Source organism: Poecilia reticulata, linkage group LG18 (genome assembly GCF_000633615.1).
Source record: "Poecilia reticulata strain Guanapo linkage group LG18, Guppy_female_1.0+MT, whole genome shotgun sequence".
NCBI lineage: Eukaryota > Metazoa > Chordata > Actinopteri > Cyprinodontiformes > Poeciliidae > Poecilia > Poecilia reticulata.
In genome coordinates, this window is record NC_024348.1 from 10,946,657 (window position 1) to 10,964,532 (window position 17,876).

General features: G+C 40.8%; 1 protein-coding gene across 2 annotated transcripts in view; it reads right to left on the reverse strand.

Annotated features, from left to right (window-relative positions):
* The window catches only part of LOC103480440 (protein Dok-7), a 34,445-nt gene that overhangs the window by 6,410 nt on the left and 10,159 nt on the right, over positions 1–17,876 (reverse strand). Inside the window, exons 5-11 of one of the 2 annotated variants that reach the window (XM_008435389.2) lie at positions 17,652–17,771; positions 14,685–14,783; positions 13,059–13,840; positions 11,242–11,290; positions 10,595–11,107; positions 9,199–9,287; positions 8,017–8,086 (exon numbers count right to left, since the gene is read on the reverse strand). In XM_008435389.2, coding sequence (XP_008433611.1) covers positions 8,017–8,086; positions 9,199–9,287; positions 10,595–11,107; positions 11,242–11,290; positions 13,059–13,840; positions 14,685–14,783; positions 17,652–17,771 — 1,722 coding nt within the window. The remainder of the gene's footprint in view (positions 1–8,016; positions 8,087–9,198; positions 9,288–10,594; positions 11,108–11,241; positions 11,291–13,058; positions 13,841–14,684; positions 14,784–17,651; positions 17,772–17,876) is intronic. The other variant, XM_008435390.2, reaches the window with a different exon arrangement.

Here is a 17,876-nt window from a genome sequence, read left to right on the forward strand (position 1 = left end):
CTCAAATAATTAAACTCTCCAGTTTCTTCTGCTTCGAACGCAGCAACACAACATTCACTACCTGTCCACTGTGTCCCACCTACTGACTGAGGCCATGACGGAGAGAGAGAGAGAGGATGTGTGTTAGTCACTTTACATTTTTGTGGTTGCAGTTTTATGCTTGAGCGGTGAAAGTGGACATTTTTGCACGTCGATTATGTTTCTCGGCAAATTCATCCATAAACAGGACAACGTCCTTTAAAAAGACAAAACGTTTTTGTCTCTAATGCAAATAAGAGAAACATAAGGAAGCTTTTTGGATCAAACTTACTACGGTTCACATATGCAACCAAGTTTAACCTTTTTGATGTAAGTTAACATCACATAAAAGAAAAAAAGGAAGGAAAGCATTAAGGTTTAAACGACTAAGTGCAGGGAAAGATTCAGCATAACTACACATAGAAATTTAGATTAAATGAACGCATGTTTAAAGAAGTAAACTTCTTCTATTGTTCTTTGTTTCCCTCTCATCCAAAATTATTCCTCAATTTCAACTAAAGAAGCCACGTTGGTGTTTTTCCCATTGTGCTAAGTTCAAAGTGCTGTTACACACAGTGTAGGACCTAAACACCAAAATGTCAATTAGATAATAATCACGCTCTTTTAATCAACTGGATTTTTGTGGGTGCATAATTATACCTTCTTTCTCTTCCTCACTTTGTTCCCCTATTTTATAACTAAGGCCAATTTTTTTTTTTTTAAGTGTTTTACCTTTTCTGTGAACTTTTCCAAAAGCCACGTTGGAGTTTTTTCAGAGTTAGAAAAATTATAGTAGTCGTCTTCTACTTTTTTCTTTCAACTTGCTGACAGTACAGCAGAATCACCAGGAGGCAGAAGTGGCTCCTGAAAAAGATGATCCTCCCACTTTAAGCCACAGGAACATTAAAACAGAAAATGCTCAGGTCGGAGTATCTTTATACATCTGTGAATTACTATTTGAAGCTTGAAGAAACTGTTGTAATCAACTTACAGTAAAGAAAGACAGGTGTTGCCTGTATTACATTTCCAAAATAATTAATTAGTTTGCTTAGACACACGTATGAACTTTAGTGTTTTCCCAAAGTGTTTAAAGTGATGTTAAATTTGTCCACAAGACTTAGGGAGAGTTTTCATCAGAACATCCGACCTTTCTTCCAGAAGTGCAACAATGAGGTCAAACTCTGATGTTGGCTCGCAGTCTCCACCCTAATTCACCCCAGAGTTGCTCGTCCATGTCTTATGGGCTTTGCTTTGTGCACCGCTGCATGTTGGAACAGGTAGAGGCTAACTTTACCCACAACGTTCTCCAAAATGTCTTGGTATGTCGAAGCACTATGATGTCCTTTCCTTGAAACTGAGGATCTGAACCAAACTCCTGAAAAAGAGTTACCATAAGCCTCCCTGCAACAAACTTAACACCTGATGCAATGCAGCCATTCATCAGGTCTCATTCAGCTGGCAACTGCCAAACCCAATCCGTGATTCAGCGTCTCCACGGCTCAAGATTTAAGATGCGTTTTATATCACATGTCGATGCAGCTGCTCACCCATGGAAACCCATTCTGCGATGCGCTCTGTGTGCGATTTCGGAGCGAAGATGAGGACAACGTATATTTAAAAGTCTGTAACTAATGGCTGCAGAAAGTTGTTGATCAAACTGCTCTGCGATTTTCCATGCTCTACCACTTTGTAACTAACTTGCAACCACTTGGTATGCAACAACAAGTGTCTGTGAAAAAAAAAATCCTGATCTGGACTTACTGCATTGATGCATCCTGTTATGGTGCTACTATTTCACAACTGGTTGTAGACGGTATCTGCAGGCTTAGGAGCTGCAGTCTGGAAGTGTTTGAAACGCCTGAATTGTACAAAATACTCTCAATAAGGAGCGCGCACACGTCTTGTGATTGCCCGGAGAAAGATCTAGCGTTTCTACAGATACCAACTGAAATGTGTGTCGATTCACCCCGCCTGACCTTTTGCGCTCCGGATGGATAAAACACAGTTTGTGTTGACAAAGAAGACAGACAAAGGTGAATCCTTCTATTTCAGGGACTCTTCCTAAATGGCATCAAGCAGTGGCCATTACCCACAGCTGAGGAGCATCAACCCCAGGGGGACACTTACGATCAGTGAGAGGCCATTAGACGCTAGCAGAATCTCGGTGGGTGCAGCCTTTGGCAACGTCTAACCTAATTGATCAGACAGCAAGCCAGCCGTCGCAGAAGTGTGGTGTTTTATAATGGCCGTCATTAGAACATTGGGTTTGCCCACAGCACTGTGGCTGGGGGGCTTTTTTCATAACAGACTTTGCAGAGCCTCCGGGGGGAAACGTTGGAGGCTGAACCTGCTGGAGCTCAGCGGTGAAAACCCTGCAGACAGAGAAGGAAGGAAGACGCGTTGGACAGGCCTGACTTCCAGTTGGTCTCCCATCTCTAATGTGACACTGCTCTCTGTCAGATGCAGCCAAGGCTGCACAAAATAAGAATAATTTTCTTATTTGGATATAAATACCAAAATAAAGCATCTCTGCGTTATTTTGTATGCTTGTTTTTGTCATGTTTCGCAAGTTTGCCAACTATTTACAATAAAATAACGACCTAGTTTAAGCATCTCCTGTCATCTTCTTTTCTAGCAGTTCAGTAGTCACAGATTCACCCATTTGTGGATTTTTTTTTGTTTGTTTTTTTGTGGAGCTCGACACCAAATTATTTGCGGAGATTTTGCTTTGATGTGAGTCTTTGTGTAGATCATATGTAAAAATAAATTTCAAACGAAAATGCACCTTAAGAAACTGAAATACCAAGATGCAACAAGTGGCACGTTAAAAGCTGCCGTTTGCAAAACAGCCAATCCAGGAGCGGCTTTCATTTTCCTTTTACCCTCCAAGTGGAGATAAGGAGAAACATGTGTTTTAGCCTCTGTGGTTGTGCTAAAATGGTTCCCACTGTGGCCATTAATGCATATTATTGTATTTGATTGATTAAAATATTCAGTTCTGAGAGAGGGCCCACCAGGCGATCACTGCACCAGGTTTGGCCGTTGTACCAATGCAGCAGTCAGTAGTGACAAGACCAGACCAGATAACTAAAAACTGTTTTACATTCATTATGTGACTGCACCACAGTTGAGCTCTACACTTTTTCATGGGTCACCATTTGGGGAGAGCGTGGAGTTATCTAATCAGGATCCCGCCACGTGTTCAGTCTGAATACTGATTCCTGGCTAAATGAAGGCAACTCATCAAATAATTATCATTTCCACATGTAGTTTACGAAGAAGCAAATGAAAAACTCATCACTACACTCTGACAAACTCTGCACTCTAAAAGTTTGCAAGCGGTGAAATTAGGCCATCTCGAATATGATGATATTTTATTAAGCTTGCGAAGGTTCAAAATCTATAAAAATTCAAAACTCAACAGGGTAAAAAAAAAAATGTGTCAGAATAATCAGTTTAACATTTAATGTGATGGCTTTATTCACTTCAGTAAGACAAAAGTTAAAAATGCAATAACCGGGTCAAAACCTATTTAAAATTTACAGCTGAATCCAACAATCCAACCTGCTTCTCTATTCACGAACAGCAATTTTTTTTTTTTAAGTTTAACCTTTAATCAGACAAAAAAATAAATAAACCCCAATTTGCAATTCTGCTTCCTGGTACAAACCTGCGCCAGCGGGCCTGAGCACCTCCTGCTCATCCTGGCCCATTAACTGCCTGCTGAGGCAGGATAATGAGGAAGATGACATGGAGGCTGCCGCCGAGTGTGTGTGCGTGAGAAGGTACCCGAACATGACTGATGGGTTCGGTGAGAGACCGTGGCAGCTGCTGTGGCTTCTCGGAGCAGGTATGCGTCGGACTGAAGCCGTGTGTGTGTGTGTGTGTGTGAGCGCGTGGGAAGCTTAAAGTGGCCAAACGTCCGCTGACAACTGTCCTCTCACCTCACGTCAGCGCAGCAGCACCGCTACACATCCCTGCACTCGTTCGGTCGCACTTCTGGTTGCTTTCTGTACGAGAGGCTGTTATGCAACCGAAGTTCCCGGTGTTACATAAAATGCAGATAGCGACAGAAGAGGTCCTCGGATACGTCACGACAGCGGCAGGTGGCGAACTCTGAATTACATTAAAATATACACAAACTCGGCTGCTTTAAATCCCGGTGACCTCCAAGTGCAAACCATGTGCCATAGTAACAGTATTAACTTTGGCTTGGCAACTATTCAAATTAACATCTACAGGAAAATCACTGATGAAATCAATGCTAAATTCTTAGAGCATTTTTACATTTTTAAAAATGAATAAAAAATCACTTCACAGGATAACTTGGGTCAGTAGGAGATAAAGAACAGTGTTTATGTCACATCTGTTGTAAAGTTATCAAGTTTACAAACACAAGCTCCACATTTTTTTAGGATTTTCTGTGACAGAACCAAACCAAGTGGAGTTTATTTATGACATAGAAGGGAAATGATTTGTGGTTTCAGTGACCACAAAGAAAAACCTGAAAAGTTTGTCCAGTTTCCCCTCCGTGCTGAATAAAAGCAAAGAATTAAAGCTTTAGTTTTTAAGTCATATAAAGTGTTTTGCATGTAGGTTAAAGTTGGTTCACATCTGACTGGAACACACCCTGCTAGATATTTGCTGTGTCCATTAATGGAGTGAACAGCTAATTGTTCCCTTATGAACACAGTTGTTCTTCCGGCTGAACTGTGAATCTCTGCAGCTCCCACAGAGTCGCCACGGTCCTCTTTGCTTATTCTCTGATTTTTGCCCCGCCTCTCAGTTGAGGTGGTCCGCCGTGTCTTGGCAGGTTTGCACCACACGTTTAGAGAAACCGGATTAAAAGGGGTTACGTACATCTACCAATTTTCATCTGAAAACACCCGCACATCTTTTCCTTTCCACTTTGAAGTTTTGCCCTACTTTTTCAGTCTATTGCATAAAATCCTGACACATTATATCAAGGGTTTTGGCCATAACATTATAAAATGTGGAAAAAGTTGTGAATATTCCTGCAAGGTTGTGTAGTCATATTTATAAGGTATTATGAACATAGAGCTGGACGCTGATGCTTTTCTAACACTATGCAACTTTGACTAATAAGCCTAAAATACTGCTCTGTGATATTTACTAAGACATTAACGAAGTCATTTACATCCTACAATGTTCCAATTATTAAAATGTGATCAGACATCATTAACAGTCTTTTGTTACTGAATACAAAACAATCTTCAGTCAACTTGCTTCAATTGAAATTCATTTAACTGACTGATGCGACTGGCGTGTGGGTGGCGCTCTTTGAAGAAAGTGAAACGCCAGCTTGTCGAATCATTTTTTAATTAAATTTATACAAATTTAGAATAAAGATGTCAACACGGCTTCATGAGTAGATTAACTGGAGCTGTGAGGATTTATGTGGGCTTTGAAACATTTCTTCCTCCTCTGTTTGTAATAAGCTCCCTATTTGCACAGACTCCACAACTACAACAAAACTGCTGAAACTCTTCCAAAGACGGACATCTTGACTTCAGCTAAAAGAAACGGCTAGCGTAAACGTTCTTGGAGAACAATTGGAGCTCATGTTTGTTGTTCTGTCTTACTCAAAAAACTTAACATAAGTAAACGTCTGTAGAGACAACATCAGGGCGTCTGAGGTGAAATGCAGGTAAAACTCCAGATGAAAAACAACTCAAATGTCGTTGCAGTTTTTCACCCAGAGAAATACCGGCTGATAAATGTTACATTACTGTTTCTAAAAAATATATATGTTTGCCGAGTTCAAATGAAAATGCTAAAAATGTTCAGCCCAGAAGTACACTTGAGTTTGAAAGGCCGTTAGTCACAAATACTACGTTTTTGTTTTCTTTGAATCTAAAATGAAAACCAGCAAAAATATTTCCAAACTATAACAAAAGCAGAAACTTTCAGTTTTGGCTGGTTGAAGCACTTAAAACTCAAATTTAAATTGCTTTTAAACCTTGAAAAGACATCAACCAAAGTTTTAACTTTAATTAAAATGAAATCAAAAACCCGATACCAATAGGAAAGGAGATATACTCTTCAAACGTTATCGCTGTGGCGCCGTTGGCAGCAAGTAAATCCCGGAATGAGATTTGATTGGTTTATTTTGAGCTACATAAAAGAAGAGAAACAAACATGTTGTATAATGTACACAATATACTCCAAAGTACTACGAAAAAGATGTATGTACTGTATGGATGACTACAAAGCAAGTATTTGTATTGTCTCAGTTTTAAATTTAAACTGCTGAAAATCTGGTAGAAGCCCAGAAGTTTCCAAGACAAACAAATCAGTCACCATTTGTCAACATTTATTTTAAGAGCAATGAAACGGGCAACTTGGGAGAACAAAAATCCATTTCAAGACATTTGTGAGGCCGTGTTTGAAGCCGGAGGGAAACAATTTGGGATTTTGACTGAAAGGTTCTTGGCAGCTTTGAAATGAAGAGTCGCTGTTGTCAAAAAAATCGCAAATGTTAATTCTGTAAGAAATGTAAGAAAGAAAGCCGCCTCGTTGCCAGAATATTTCAAACCTTTTTTTCCTCCTTATTTGGAAAAAGATGGCCAACAATCCAGGATTCTAATTTTTACCATCCATGAATCATTCGGTTAATTTTAGCAACTCCCTTTGTCATTTTTACACCACGCTTTGCTTTTTGTCAATTTCATTTTGAGCTCGTCAATTTGGCTCAAATAAATCGTCAAGATATTTTAAGAACTGACATGAGCTGCTGTCTGGTGGGAAGTTAAGAGAAAAAAAGTCACAGATGCAAAGTCTGGTTGCATTATTTCCAAGACGAGCTTCCCCTCCTCCACCTATTGCAGGGAGTACTTTGAGAAAATAAAATAGATAACTTTTAAGCGTTGCATAAGGCATAAAAGACATCTAAACATGCAAATCAAAATCTAAGCCAAAATAGTGATGGAAGAGATGTGACCCTAATAGATTATTATTTTATTATTATTATTCAAAAAGCAAGATCAAAAAGCCACAACGTAGATTCCAAATGTAAACCTTTTATTTAAAGAAATGTGTCCTGTGATCTGGTTACGTTACATTTCAGGTGTTTGGTCATGACGGCCACGGTTACATAAGAAGGAAAAACGTGGGAAACTTGCCGTCCTGATAACGACATCACAGTTCTGATGCGCTAGGAGAGACCGGCTGGGAAATAAAATGGAGATCTGATGTTTCCAACCAACCAGTCTCCGCTCTGAAAGTTGAAAATGAGTCGATTCCTGTCACAAAACAATTTCTCAGTGCGGTTGTTTTTTTTTCAGAAAACAGCAATAGGTTTCTGTGAAAGGGTTCCTGAGTTGGTAACACTTGTGATTTCTTACACTAAACGTCGAGTTAAACGTCGTTTATGACCCTTAACTTGACTGAATGTTAAAACGGGAAATTTTTTCTCTGCAAACAAGAACAGTTTTGGGTACAAGCAACAATTTTCTAGCCGCACTTTCAAAGCTTACAGAAATAAACAAAAACTTTAAGGCTCAAATTTTAACGCGTTTAGACGAGCCACACCCACTACGTTTGTGTTCATCCGTTTTCCATTAAAACTATTTCCCCCGACAGCTGGCGTGTTACGCGTTGCTCTGCTCCACACGTGGAAAACAATTTGTAAAAACAATGTTCATCAGTCCACTCGGTCCATTTGCCTGAATGAAGTGAATTACAGCGTGGATGTTCCTCCCTCCTCAGGGACGTTATGCCATCTGTTAGTCTGCTTCTACAGACTGAGTTATTTTAATAGACTCATTTCAATTCTCGCACACCAAGCGACAGGTGAAGCGTCAAAGCAATCTTGATTCAAGTGGGTGACTCATCCATTTATTTCACTATCAACAAAGTGGCTTGCAGTTATTTAAGGAAACCTAAGTAAGTCAGACTCAGTGAAATTGTAAATGTTTAAGCAAGTTAAATCAAAACCGGCCTGGACGTGGCGACCAAAATGAAGCCGTTTCCGCTCACCTTCAGCCTCTTGGAGGAGCCTCTGCTGGCCGTAGCTGCCCATCAGCTCGTATTTGCTCTTCTCTTCAGCCTGGAATACAGAAAAGTGAGAACTCTCAAACGTAATTTGCAGTGAGTGGCCATACCAAATGCATGAATTTCATTACGTAAGTGTGATTTTCTACTTTTTTAACCCTATTCAGTGGACATGTCAGGAGGATTTATGGACTGAGCAGGATTTACTGAGAACTCGGACCTCGTCTCGTTTGTGGGAACCCAGTCTGAGGTGTTATTATCCTAGACGCTGCGACTCTCAGAACTCAGCCATGTAATCCCAGACACCCGACAGCAACGCTGCTGGGAAAACTGATTAAAGACCACAGACTTCATGCGGCCACCATTACAATCACGGCTGGAACGTAAGATGTGACATATTTAGTGAACAGTTTCTATCTGAGCTCACTACTAGATCATAAAACGTGTTTTTATCACAGTGTTTTATGAAAGTCATGACGTCATAACATTTGTCGGCATCACAGCAATTAAACCCTTCTTATAATCGCTGAATGGCGATTGCCAATGTTTCCACTGGTTTAAAAAAAAAATAAAATCTGATTATGAGCTGCTTGGGATTGAAAGGTCTCATTTCAATCCCAAGCAGCTCATAATCAGATTTTTATTTTCTCTGACATTCCGGGTGGGAAGTAAATGGGAATGTTTTTAGAATGATAAGAAAAATGAACGCACTTGTTTGTCATTTCATGAGTCATTTAGGTTGTTAATGTAGGTTTTACACAAACAAAATTTTAAAAACGCTAAAAATATTGTTTTTGCTTAGATGAACGTCTGAAAACCAACTCAAGTAAGAACATTAATGTTAATACCAAAGAGTAACACACACTTTAGGAAACGTGCATTGTGCTTTACTAGTTGAAATTACTGAAACTAATCGTCACATAAACCAAATGTCCACAAAAAAACAACTAACAATCCAGTGATTTTAGTTTCTCATTTTATGTTTGGAATAAAATTAAATTAGCAAGACTGAAAACAAAAAAACGCTGAAAGATTCAGTTTTATTTCTTGAGTCCGAGATTCGGGACTTGTGAACTAGCATGACGTCCAGTTTGCTGGTTTAAATAAAGTTACGTGTGTGTGAAAAGCTGACTGTGTGAAGCGGATCACAGCGTCGTGTCCACGAACCTCTGGGTGTTTCTCCGGCATCCGACTCTCCATGACCTCATAAGCAGGATCAGCTCTGCGTCGTTCTTCTTTACTGTTGAGCTTTTTCTCTGGTTGGACAGAAGAAGATGTTTGTTTACGTGACTCTGAGTGTTGACTTTAACGTAGAGCATGGAAGTTATAATTTCTCTTAGAACAAATTATTCATATGCCTTATTTACAAACGAGACACACATATGTGTAATCTTAATAGCCAATAAGTGCCATTCAAAGAGAGAATGCAATTCAGTTTTTTACTACAATTAAGATGCATTTTAAAAGGTCTTTGGTTATTTTAATTACAATACACAATAATACTAAAAACAAGCTTTATACTTTGTTTAGTCCGTTTCGTAAACCAACATTCACACACTGTGAAAACACGTAAAGCCAAACACACCTGTAGAGATGAATCTGACCATGTAAAGAACAAAAATCATTTCCACCCACATGCTGTTAAAGGTTTAGTTTTGCTTTCTTTCACAAGCACATTTTTACTTTGACCTTGATCATTTGGAGACACATTAAAAAGTAAAGAAAGTGTTTAAATTTGAGTCCATGTGGACTGATGGATGACACAAACTAACAGAAGTGATGGAAGTATTCGTGTTTTCTTGTTTCTGATACATAATTACCTACACACGACACAGTTACAATCTGTTTCCATAATCAATTACAAAATAATATTTGAGCGCCGACAAGGTGATTTTGAAAGATTCATAGATCAAACCTCAGTTCAGTCTTTCAGACCTGATTCCTCTCATCCTGTCATTTGACTTCCATCATTTAATAAGCACACGCAGCGCAACATGATGTCGTGGATGGATATGACTTAGGACTGTGTCGAAAATGAAAAGAAAAAGCATCTAAAGTTCAAAGGAAAAACTGAAAGGCCTTCTGAGAATATAAGTAACTATTAATCAAAACCACATTTTCAAAACAGTCTGAACATCATTTAGTGGTGGTCCGACATATCCTCAACACGTTTTAACCAAAGAATATTAATAACGGTAATTTATGCATATTTTGATGTAGGTTATTGGTTGAACTGCACTTCATAATCCTGCATAAGCTCTACAAAGTCAACAACCTTATTCATTAGTTCATAAAACATGAAAAAAAAGTTTACTAGAAGAACATGCAGCCAATATAAATAATCTAATTCCTCAGTCTTTATAGGTTTATAGGTCTTTATAGGTTCAGGTGAGATAAGTTGGAAATGACAAAAGAGGCAAACATCAACCAGTGCAAAGAGTAAAAACTTATTTGATTAAACAAAAGCTGGCAGAAAGAAGAAGAGGTGAAAAAAGGGATGATGAGAAGATCCACTTCAGAGGACCAGAGGCGCAAAGGACACCGGGAGGGTCGTCTCTCTTACCTCCACTTCCTGTCGAGTCATTTACATCTTCCGGCCGACGCCGCTCTTCAACGCCCCTGAGGAGTTCATGAAGCAGCTCCTCATCAGCAGTTCTGTCACTGGCCTGGCTTTTCTTCAGGCACGGTCCAGTTGGGAAGCTCTGACAACCATGGACGCCCCTGCTGCGGGGCATTTTAGCAGGCGCGACCTGCAGCGGAGGTTGGCAGAGCTCTCCTCGACACTTCAAACAGTTTTCATAAACGACAGCTCTTTTGTCCTGCTGGGAGCCCCACGGCGGCGCAGCTTGTGCCAGAATGAGCTCATTTGCCGGAGTGGGGCTCATTGACTCGTACGGGTTTGCAGTTTGCGGCTGGCCGCCCGCACTCGGGAAGCTGAGCGGATCAGATAAGAGGTCGGCTATTTTTCTTTCTCCTCTCTTTGGCGGCGGCGGCGACTCATCGCCGCCCGGCTGCACTCTCGGCGGCTCCGTCGAGCGTGCAGCAGAGGCCCGGGACATGTCCAGAGTATTCTTCACTGCAGTGGTGTGCATGACAGTGCATGGCCGACGGGTTACTGAGTTTTCCCAGCATGCATCGATGCTTCTGCTCATGCAAGAAACAACACATGCACTATGTTTGAAAAAAAGCTTTAAGGAGATCTTTTCTTACCCGGTAAGGTTGGTATTCCTGAAGAACTCATCTGGATGTAGGGGTTACCCTGTGAAACAGTGAAAATGTGACATTATAATTCATCTAGACTGTTTCCTTCATAGTTTGAGTGGCTTTAGTCCTTCAAAGTGGCTGGATTTAGTTTATGTCAGATTGCAAATCTAAAATATTCAAAATGAGCTGCCAGTGTTGTGTTTTTGAAGTTTGCAGTTTCCCAACTCTCCAGCTTTCCTGTTTAAGTTACACCAGTAAGCCCACCAGTTTCTTGGGAAGCTCTGACAACCACGTACCAGTTTCTGGTTTCTGGTGGGAACAGTTTCTTCTATAACTATAGTTTCTTCTATAACTATTATATGAAGAAACTGTTATAGTTCAAGTAGGAACATTAATTTTCAATGTATTGTTGAAAATTACTCATTCGATGGGTACAGTCATCTAATTAGTTCAAAACTGTCACTTTTTTAGGTTCAATTGTTCGATTGCTTGTTAGCAGAAATAGCAAATAGGTCAATCACACGGCATCAGATCAATGAATCTAGGCATCTGTAAAACAAAGCTGAAACTGAACTTTAATCTGTCAGTGAGAGAGGCTTTAAGTGACTTTGAATTGCTGAGCTTGTCTCAATATTTCAGAAACTGCTGCTCCACTAGTATTTTGACACACACCAATCCCGCAGGTTTGCTTGAAAAGGTGCAAAACAGAAAAAATAAAAATAAAAATTCAAGCATCTGGCCGCTATGTGGATGAAAATGCCTCACTGATGTCACAGGAGATCGGACAGACCGGTATGAGATGACAGAAAGGCAGGAGTTGCTCAAATAACGACCCTTTACAATCAAGGTTACCAAGGTTACCAACCTTAAATCAGGTGAAAGCATCAGACCACATATGATGCCACTCCTTGTCAGCCAACAACAGGACGTTGAGGCTAAAAATAACTCACAATCAACCAAACTGGACAATATGAAACCGGAAAGATGTTTCCTGGTTCTATGAATCTTGATTTTATCTAAATGGGGGATTTTAATTTGTTGGATATTCAGCTAACAAGCGACAACATGGACCACGACGTATAAGGAATGTTATCGACACATTTAATCTGTGCCACAAAGACTTAAGAGAGTCCAGAAGCCAAGAAAGGGTCCTGAGTAATCATCTGTACCTTACAACGCAGCCGGTGCATGTTAAAAGGAAGTTGCTAGTCTGTTTCGATCAGACAGTGAGAAACCTTACAAAACCAGCAAACAACCACATAAATTACATATATAATTAAGGGATTATGTCACATTCATAATTTCTGAGGTTTGATTTCTACCCGCCCTGAAAACAAATTATTAAAATACAAAAGCTGAAAAAAAATAAGAAGTTGATAAATGAGATGAATTACTGCATTTTCAGCTCCAAAAACAATAATTATGAAGCAGGACTACACATCATCTCAGGTGACGGCATAATCATACAAATCTGAAAAATAAAGACAACATTTAGTTTTAACCAAAAGCAAAACCCTTCACAAAGCTCACGCAGAAATCCACCTAAATGCTTCAAATATAAAAGACGCACCAACAGAAGCAGAAAGAAAAGACTTCGCTGGGCGGCTCGGCGTAAAGACCTGCTCTGAACGATGACGGTGTGAAGCTGAATGGACAGATGGGCCGTGGGTTTGTTCCTGGTTCTGCCACCAAAACGCAGCTTTGAAACCGCAAAGGTCAGTGTTACAGTAATCCACAGAGCAGACGAGACGCTGCTGACAAAGCAAACACGTGAGCTGAGGCCGCCTGACAAATCAAAAGGAGAAACGATCAGTTTTTCTTACCTTGAACCCACCACACACTGAGCAGATGGCCACTACAGTTTTGGAGGCAGAGAGGGAGCCGCAGCTGTGAGAGGAGCCACTAGAGGGCAGCGCCTTTGTTTTCCCGCCGTCACTTGAAGGGCCCTGTGCGTGTGCAGGATCTGACTGTCCGTCCGTCGCCTCTGACTGAACCTCAGCAGCGCCCCCCAAATCGGACTCCGCTGGGCAGTCTGAAGGAACGGGGTGGTCTTCAGGTGATTTAAAGGGCTCACAGTCTTTGTCGCCCCCACTCGCTTCATGCAACACCCTCCTGGGAGAGTCATAGAGATGCCCAACAAGCGACGTTGGCACCTGGTACTCCTGTCCAGGAGCAGTGGGGCAACTGCATGGGCTTAGCTCCTGAGCCAGCTGTGGGGGTAAGCCGAACACGGAGCCAAAGTCCTCCCCAGGGGCGATGTCCAGGCTGCCCGTGTACGAGGAGAAGCTCCCAGAGTAGGACGAGTGGCTGCCGGTGGCGATGCCGCTGTCCGAAGAGCTCTGTCGGCCGATGTCCTGGAGCTGCCGGGGCGGCTTGGCCGAAGGTCGGCCGCCGCCTCCCTGGCCGGCTGACAGCTTCTCTGCAGTCTGCAGCTCCGCCTTGGCGCCAGCGTGGCAGGCGCTTCCGGTGGCGTTTGAGGCGGGTTCGGACCAAATGGCCAGCCTGCTGCCGATGCTGCAGTCTGACTGGCTGGTGTCGGACGCGTCAGAGGAGCCAGATATGCTGCGGTCGTCTCCCCCGGCAGATGGGAAATACGTGGATGAGACTGCCAAGAAAAAAAAAAATATGTTTAACATTTCATAAAGCAAATTAAAGCACCATAATATGATATGCTTACGTTTAACCAACTTAACTAGTGCTGTCAGTAGATTTAAAAAATCGAATTAATCACTCTAGCTCTGTGATTAATCACTATGCTCCAGTTCGTGAGCCTGAAATGTAAAATTGCACCTTTTCAGAAAATGTTTTAACAGAAACTATTTACCGTGTCAAACCAAACATGTCTGGAGATTCTGATTTCCAGGTTTTCGTATTCAGGACGTTTTGCTTCAAACGTTAATTTAGAAATGTTAACTGTAAACTGCTCGATCTTCGGTGGGAGGATAATTCATCACTGCAACATGTGCACTCTACCTCTGGTTTTATCCAAACATCTGTGACTGTGTTTGTTTTAAAGCGAAATTTGCCACTGTCTGATTCTCCTCACTCATCCTTTGACTCGTGTTTGTGACTCTGCATTGCTGACCGCAGTGCAAGACAGAGGAAAGCTCAGGAGAGAGGTTGCAGGTCAAAATATCTAATGCAGATGAATCTGCTTTATGTGATGAAATGTAAGTTTTAGATGAATTCCATTCGTTAATGTTGACAGTCCTAAAAGTAACATTTACAGTGAAGACGTGAAAGTTTGATCAGCATTTTGATTTAAGTTTCCGTTCTTGACAGGCTTAAAGCGCAAGTGTCAAACTCCAGTGTCCAGCTGAATTAAGTAACTAGATAGATAATGTTGATTCAGCCATTTGATTTGGCTCTGTTGGACAGGGGACACACATCACAAAGTTGCAGGACACTGGAGGAGTGGACTTTGACTGCCCCGGGTTGGAGGATCCCACCTGTGCTGCTCCCACGAGAGAGCATGCTCAGTCGCTTCTCCAGCTCCTGGGTCTCCAGGTTCAGCTTCTCCTCTGAATTTGTTTGGCCTGAGTTGAGTTCTGCAAAAACAAAAAAAATCTTCAGGATGGATATAGAAGAAAGGTGTGATGTAAGCTTAAACTGTGAGAATCCCAAAGCTTTGGCTGGGCCTGGAAAAAGGGGTCTAGCATTGCAATGTTTGTGCACCAGTACAGGGTTTATTTATAGCACTGCCACGTGGCTCTTTTTGCTGCTGCTGCTGGTGGTAAGATTCTTGGAGCCGGGCAAGGATCCAATGTACCTCGAATCGCCAAGGTCAACTCTGACGCCGAATTGATTCAGAGGTCTGATTTCTGTTTGATCTTCTGAGCAAAGTTTTTAGTAAATGTGAGATTGTGTTTCGCTAAAAAGAAAAAAAATTTTTACTCCGCGTGAAATTCCATAATCCAACGAAAAGACACATTGAGACTAAATATGACTCTGAAAAGCAAATTTGGCAGCATTTCCACTACTATGTTAGAGCGGGCGCTTCATTAAAAGTGGAGCGCTACTCGTTAGTGTTATTAAAGTCAAGTTGTTGTTTATTTTAAATGTCGCTCAACTTCCTAAAATAATGGCCTACGTCCGTTTTTGACTAAATCATCTCGGCAAAAATAAGGCGGTGATTTGTTTACTTAAATTACTTTTTGCAAAAAAAAAAAAAACTGACTTAGGCCATCATATGAGGAAGATGACAATATTTAGTTAATATGTTACAAGACGAGAGCAACAAGTTTGTTTTGCAGCAAAGTGCAACGCAATCCAGTACTCAGAGTCTCTGTGACAATACACAAAAAAACATAATGGCAAGAAGTGAAACTTTACCTAAAAACTAGCAAGTCAACGATTGTGTAAAATTGTTTTAAAAAAACTTCTACAAAAAACAACAACTACATTTATCTCACTACAGTGAGTGACGTAGAACTTAAATGATATTTCGTAAATGAAACAAAGTGATTTGGCAAATCAACGCATCGAGTAAATCAAACAGCTGATTCTCATTTAAGCAACGATCGCATTGATCAACATCAAAACAGCAATAAATAAATGTGCCAGACAATGCAATGTGACCTGCAGTAATCAATAATCATTTTTGCTCTGACTGTACAAGAAAACATAAGTTTTGTTTTGCCAAAACACGGGTCGTTTTGAGAGGAACATCTCCATTTTGGGATAAAAAATTTTTAAAAAAAACACACAAAAGTGTAATGTTTTGACTAATTGGGTGATTTATTTAGGTGGTTTCCCTGGATTTTATGTAAGAGTAAATAAGTAAAGCTGGCTGAACACATAGATGACACCGTTTTAAGACTTTTTAAAGACCTTTTTAGAACATTGTGCTTTTTCCTTTCCACCCATTTCCATGGATGCGTCGCCAGACCACAATAGGACACACATCCACACCGAGGGGCAAATCTAGAAAGACCAAGTAAATTTTAATTTTGGACTATGAAACGAAGTACTTTTGCAAAGCCTCTTAATAAGAACTCCTCTTTTTAAAAAAATTTTCTTTCAAAGCTCACGTTAAACAAACTGAAAACGTTCCTGTGTCTACAGGAACGACAAATCGCATGAAAGTTTAATAAAGGAATCCACAATGCTATTCATCTTTAAGTTAACCTGCTTTTACATCTCTTATTAATTTTTCAAACTTAATAAATCTTAAATGAAGAACGCAGATCAGAGAGCTAATAGAGTTTATGATATAGAGGCTGACATAGCAGCTCAGAGCGACAAGCGAACCCAGCGTCATTACAGCAGTTAATCAAAACTGTCAGCCGACCAGGACGACAACACGGCGAACCAAAAGTGAAAACAAGACGCATAACTGTTCGCCACGGAGAAGATTTATGATGGTAGAACCATAAAAAGTGACAAAAACATCAGCAGGGAGAGTCGAGCGCTGGTCGACTGATCAGACGAGGCAGCAGAGGAATCCGGAGGATGAGGTTACACACATGCTCGGAGTGATTAGGAGGCTTTGGCTTCTCTGCTTGTGTGAACTGTGACTTTGACCCCTAAGGCCCCTCTCCGACATCGTCCCTGCTATTTATTGCTCTTCGCACTCTAATAATAGGAAAATGAGCTCAACCTGCGATTGGGCGGCGAGATGAGTGAAAACTGGAACATGCACAGACCTCTGCAGGTAGCACTGAGGGAAGTAAAAACATGGCAAAGTTTCTTACAGGACAGAGGTCATCAGTGTTCTGCACTCAGTAGGTATGTAAGACGAGTACGTAAACTTCAGACTGACTAAATTTCACATATAAAAGTTTTTAAATAGAAAAAAACTGTGGTTGCAAACCATTGTCTAATAATTAAAGCAGAAAAAATATATTTCTAAATATATTTTTTCTGCTTTAAAAAATATATTTTTTAAACCCAGACCCATAGGTCTGGGTTTTCTGTTTCCAACTCCCGATAAAAGAAAATAATTGCTGCTCAAGTTGGCAATTAACTGAAGTGACTTTTTGTTCTTAGTTCAGTGTTGGTTCCCCTTGTATCTGCAGAGAAGCTGGAGGAAAATCTTTGTCTGCGTGTTACATTTAAGGTGGCCCAAAGAATTTCCATTCACTTCAAAACACTTTAAGTCAGATGTTGTCTGAATTACTGACTGACTCACAGTCAGGATTATCAAGGATTATCAAATTGGATAAAAGACATCTTAGTCGAGGAGTCTTGAATCCACCAACTTATTTTGCAGAAATCGTTTCACTCCCGGTGAGCAGCACGGCAGCTCAGATTGATCTTTGCATGAAACGCGGCAAATGAGTATCAGGCTCTGCTTGCGTTGCCTCTTTTTTGTACTCTTGTCTTGGAATCTAAAAACTCCCTGTGTTATTTATCAACAAGTTTTTTTTCTCGTGTCTTTTTGAGCTTAGGAGGGTGAAACGTTTTGCAGTACTTACCTGGCAAAACGGGCCGCAGTCCGAATGGACCTCTGCTGGGGCAGATGCCTCTAACGATGCAGTCGAACAGAAAGCTGATCTGCTCGCCCTCCGCAGACGCCAGAAGAAAAACACCAGCCCCTGTAGAAAGTGGACATCGTCAGTAGAAGTTTTAAAAATAAAAAAATAACATCAGTTGGCTAATAAACCATGCTAATATCCATCAGTTGGCTAATAAACCATGCT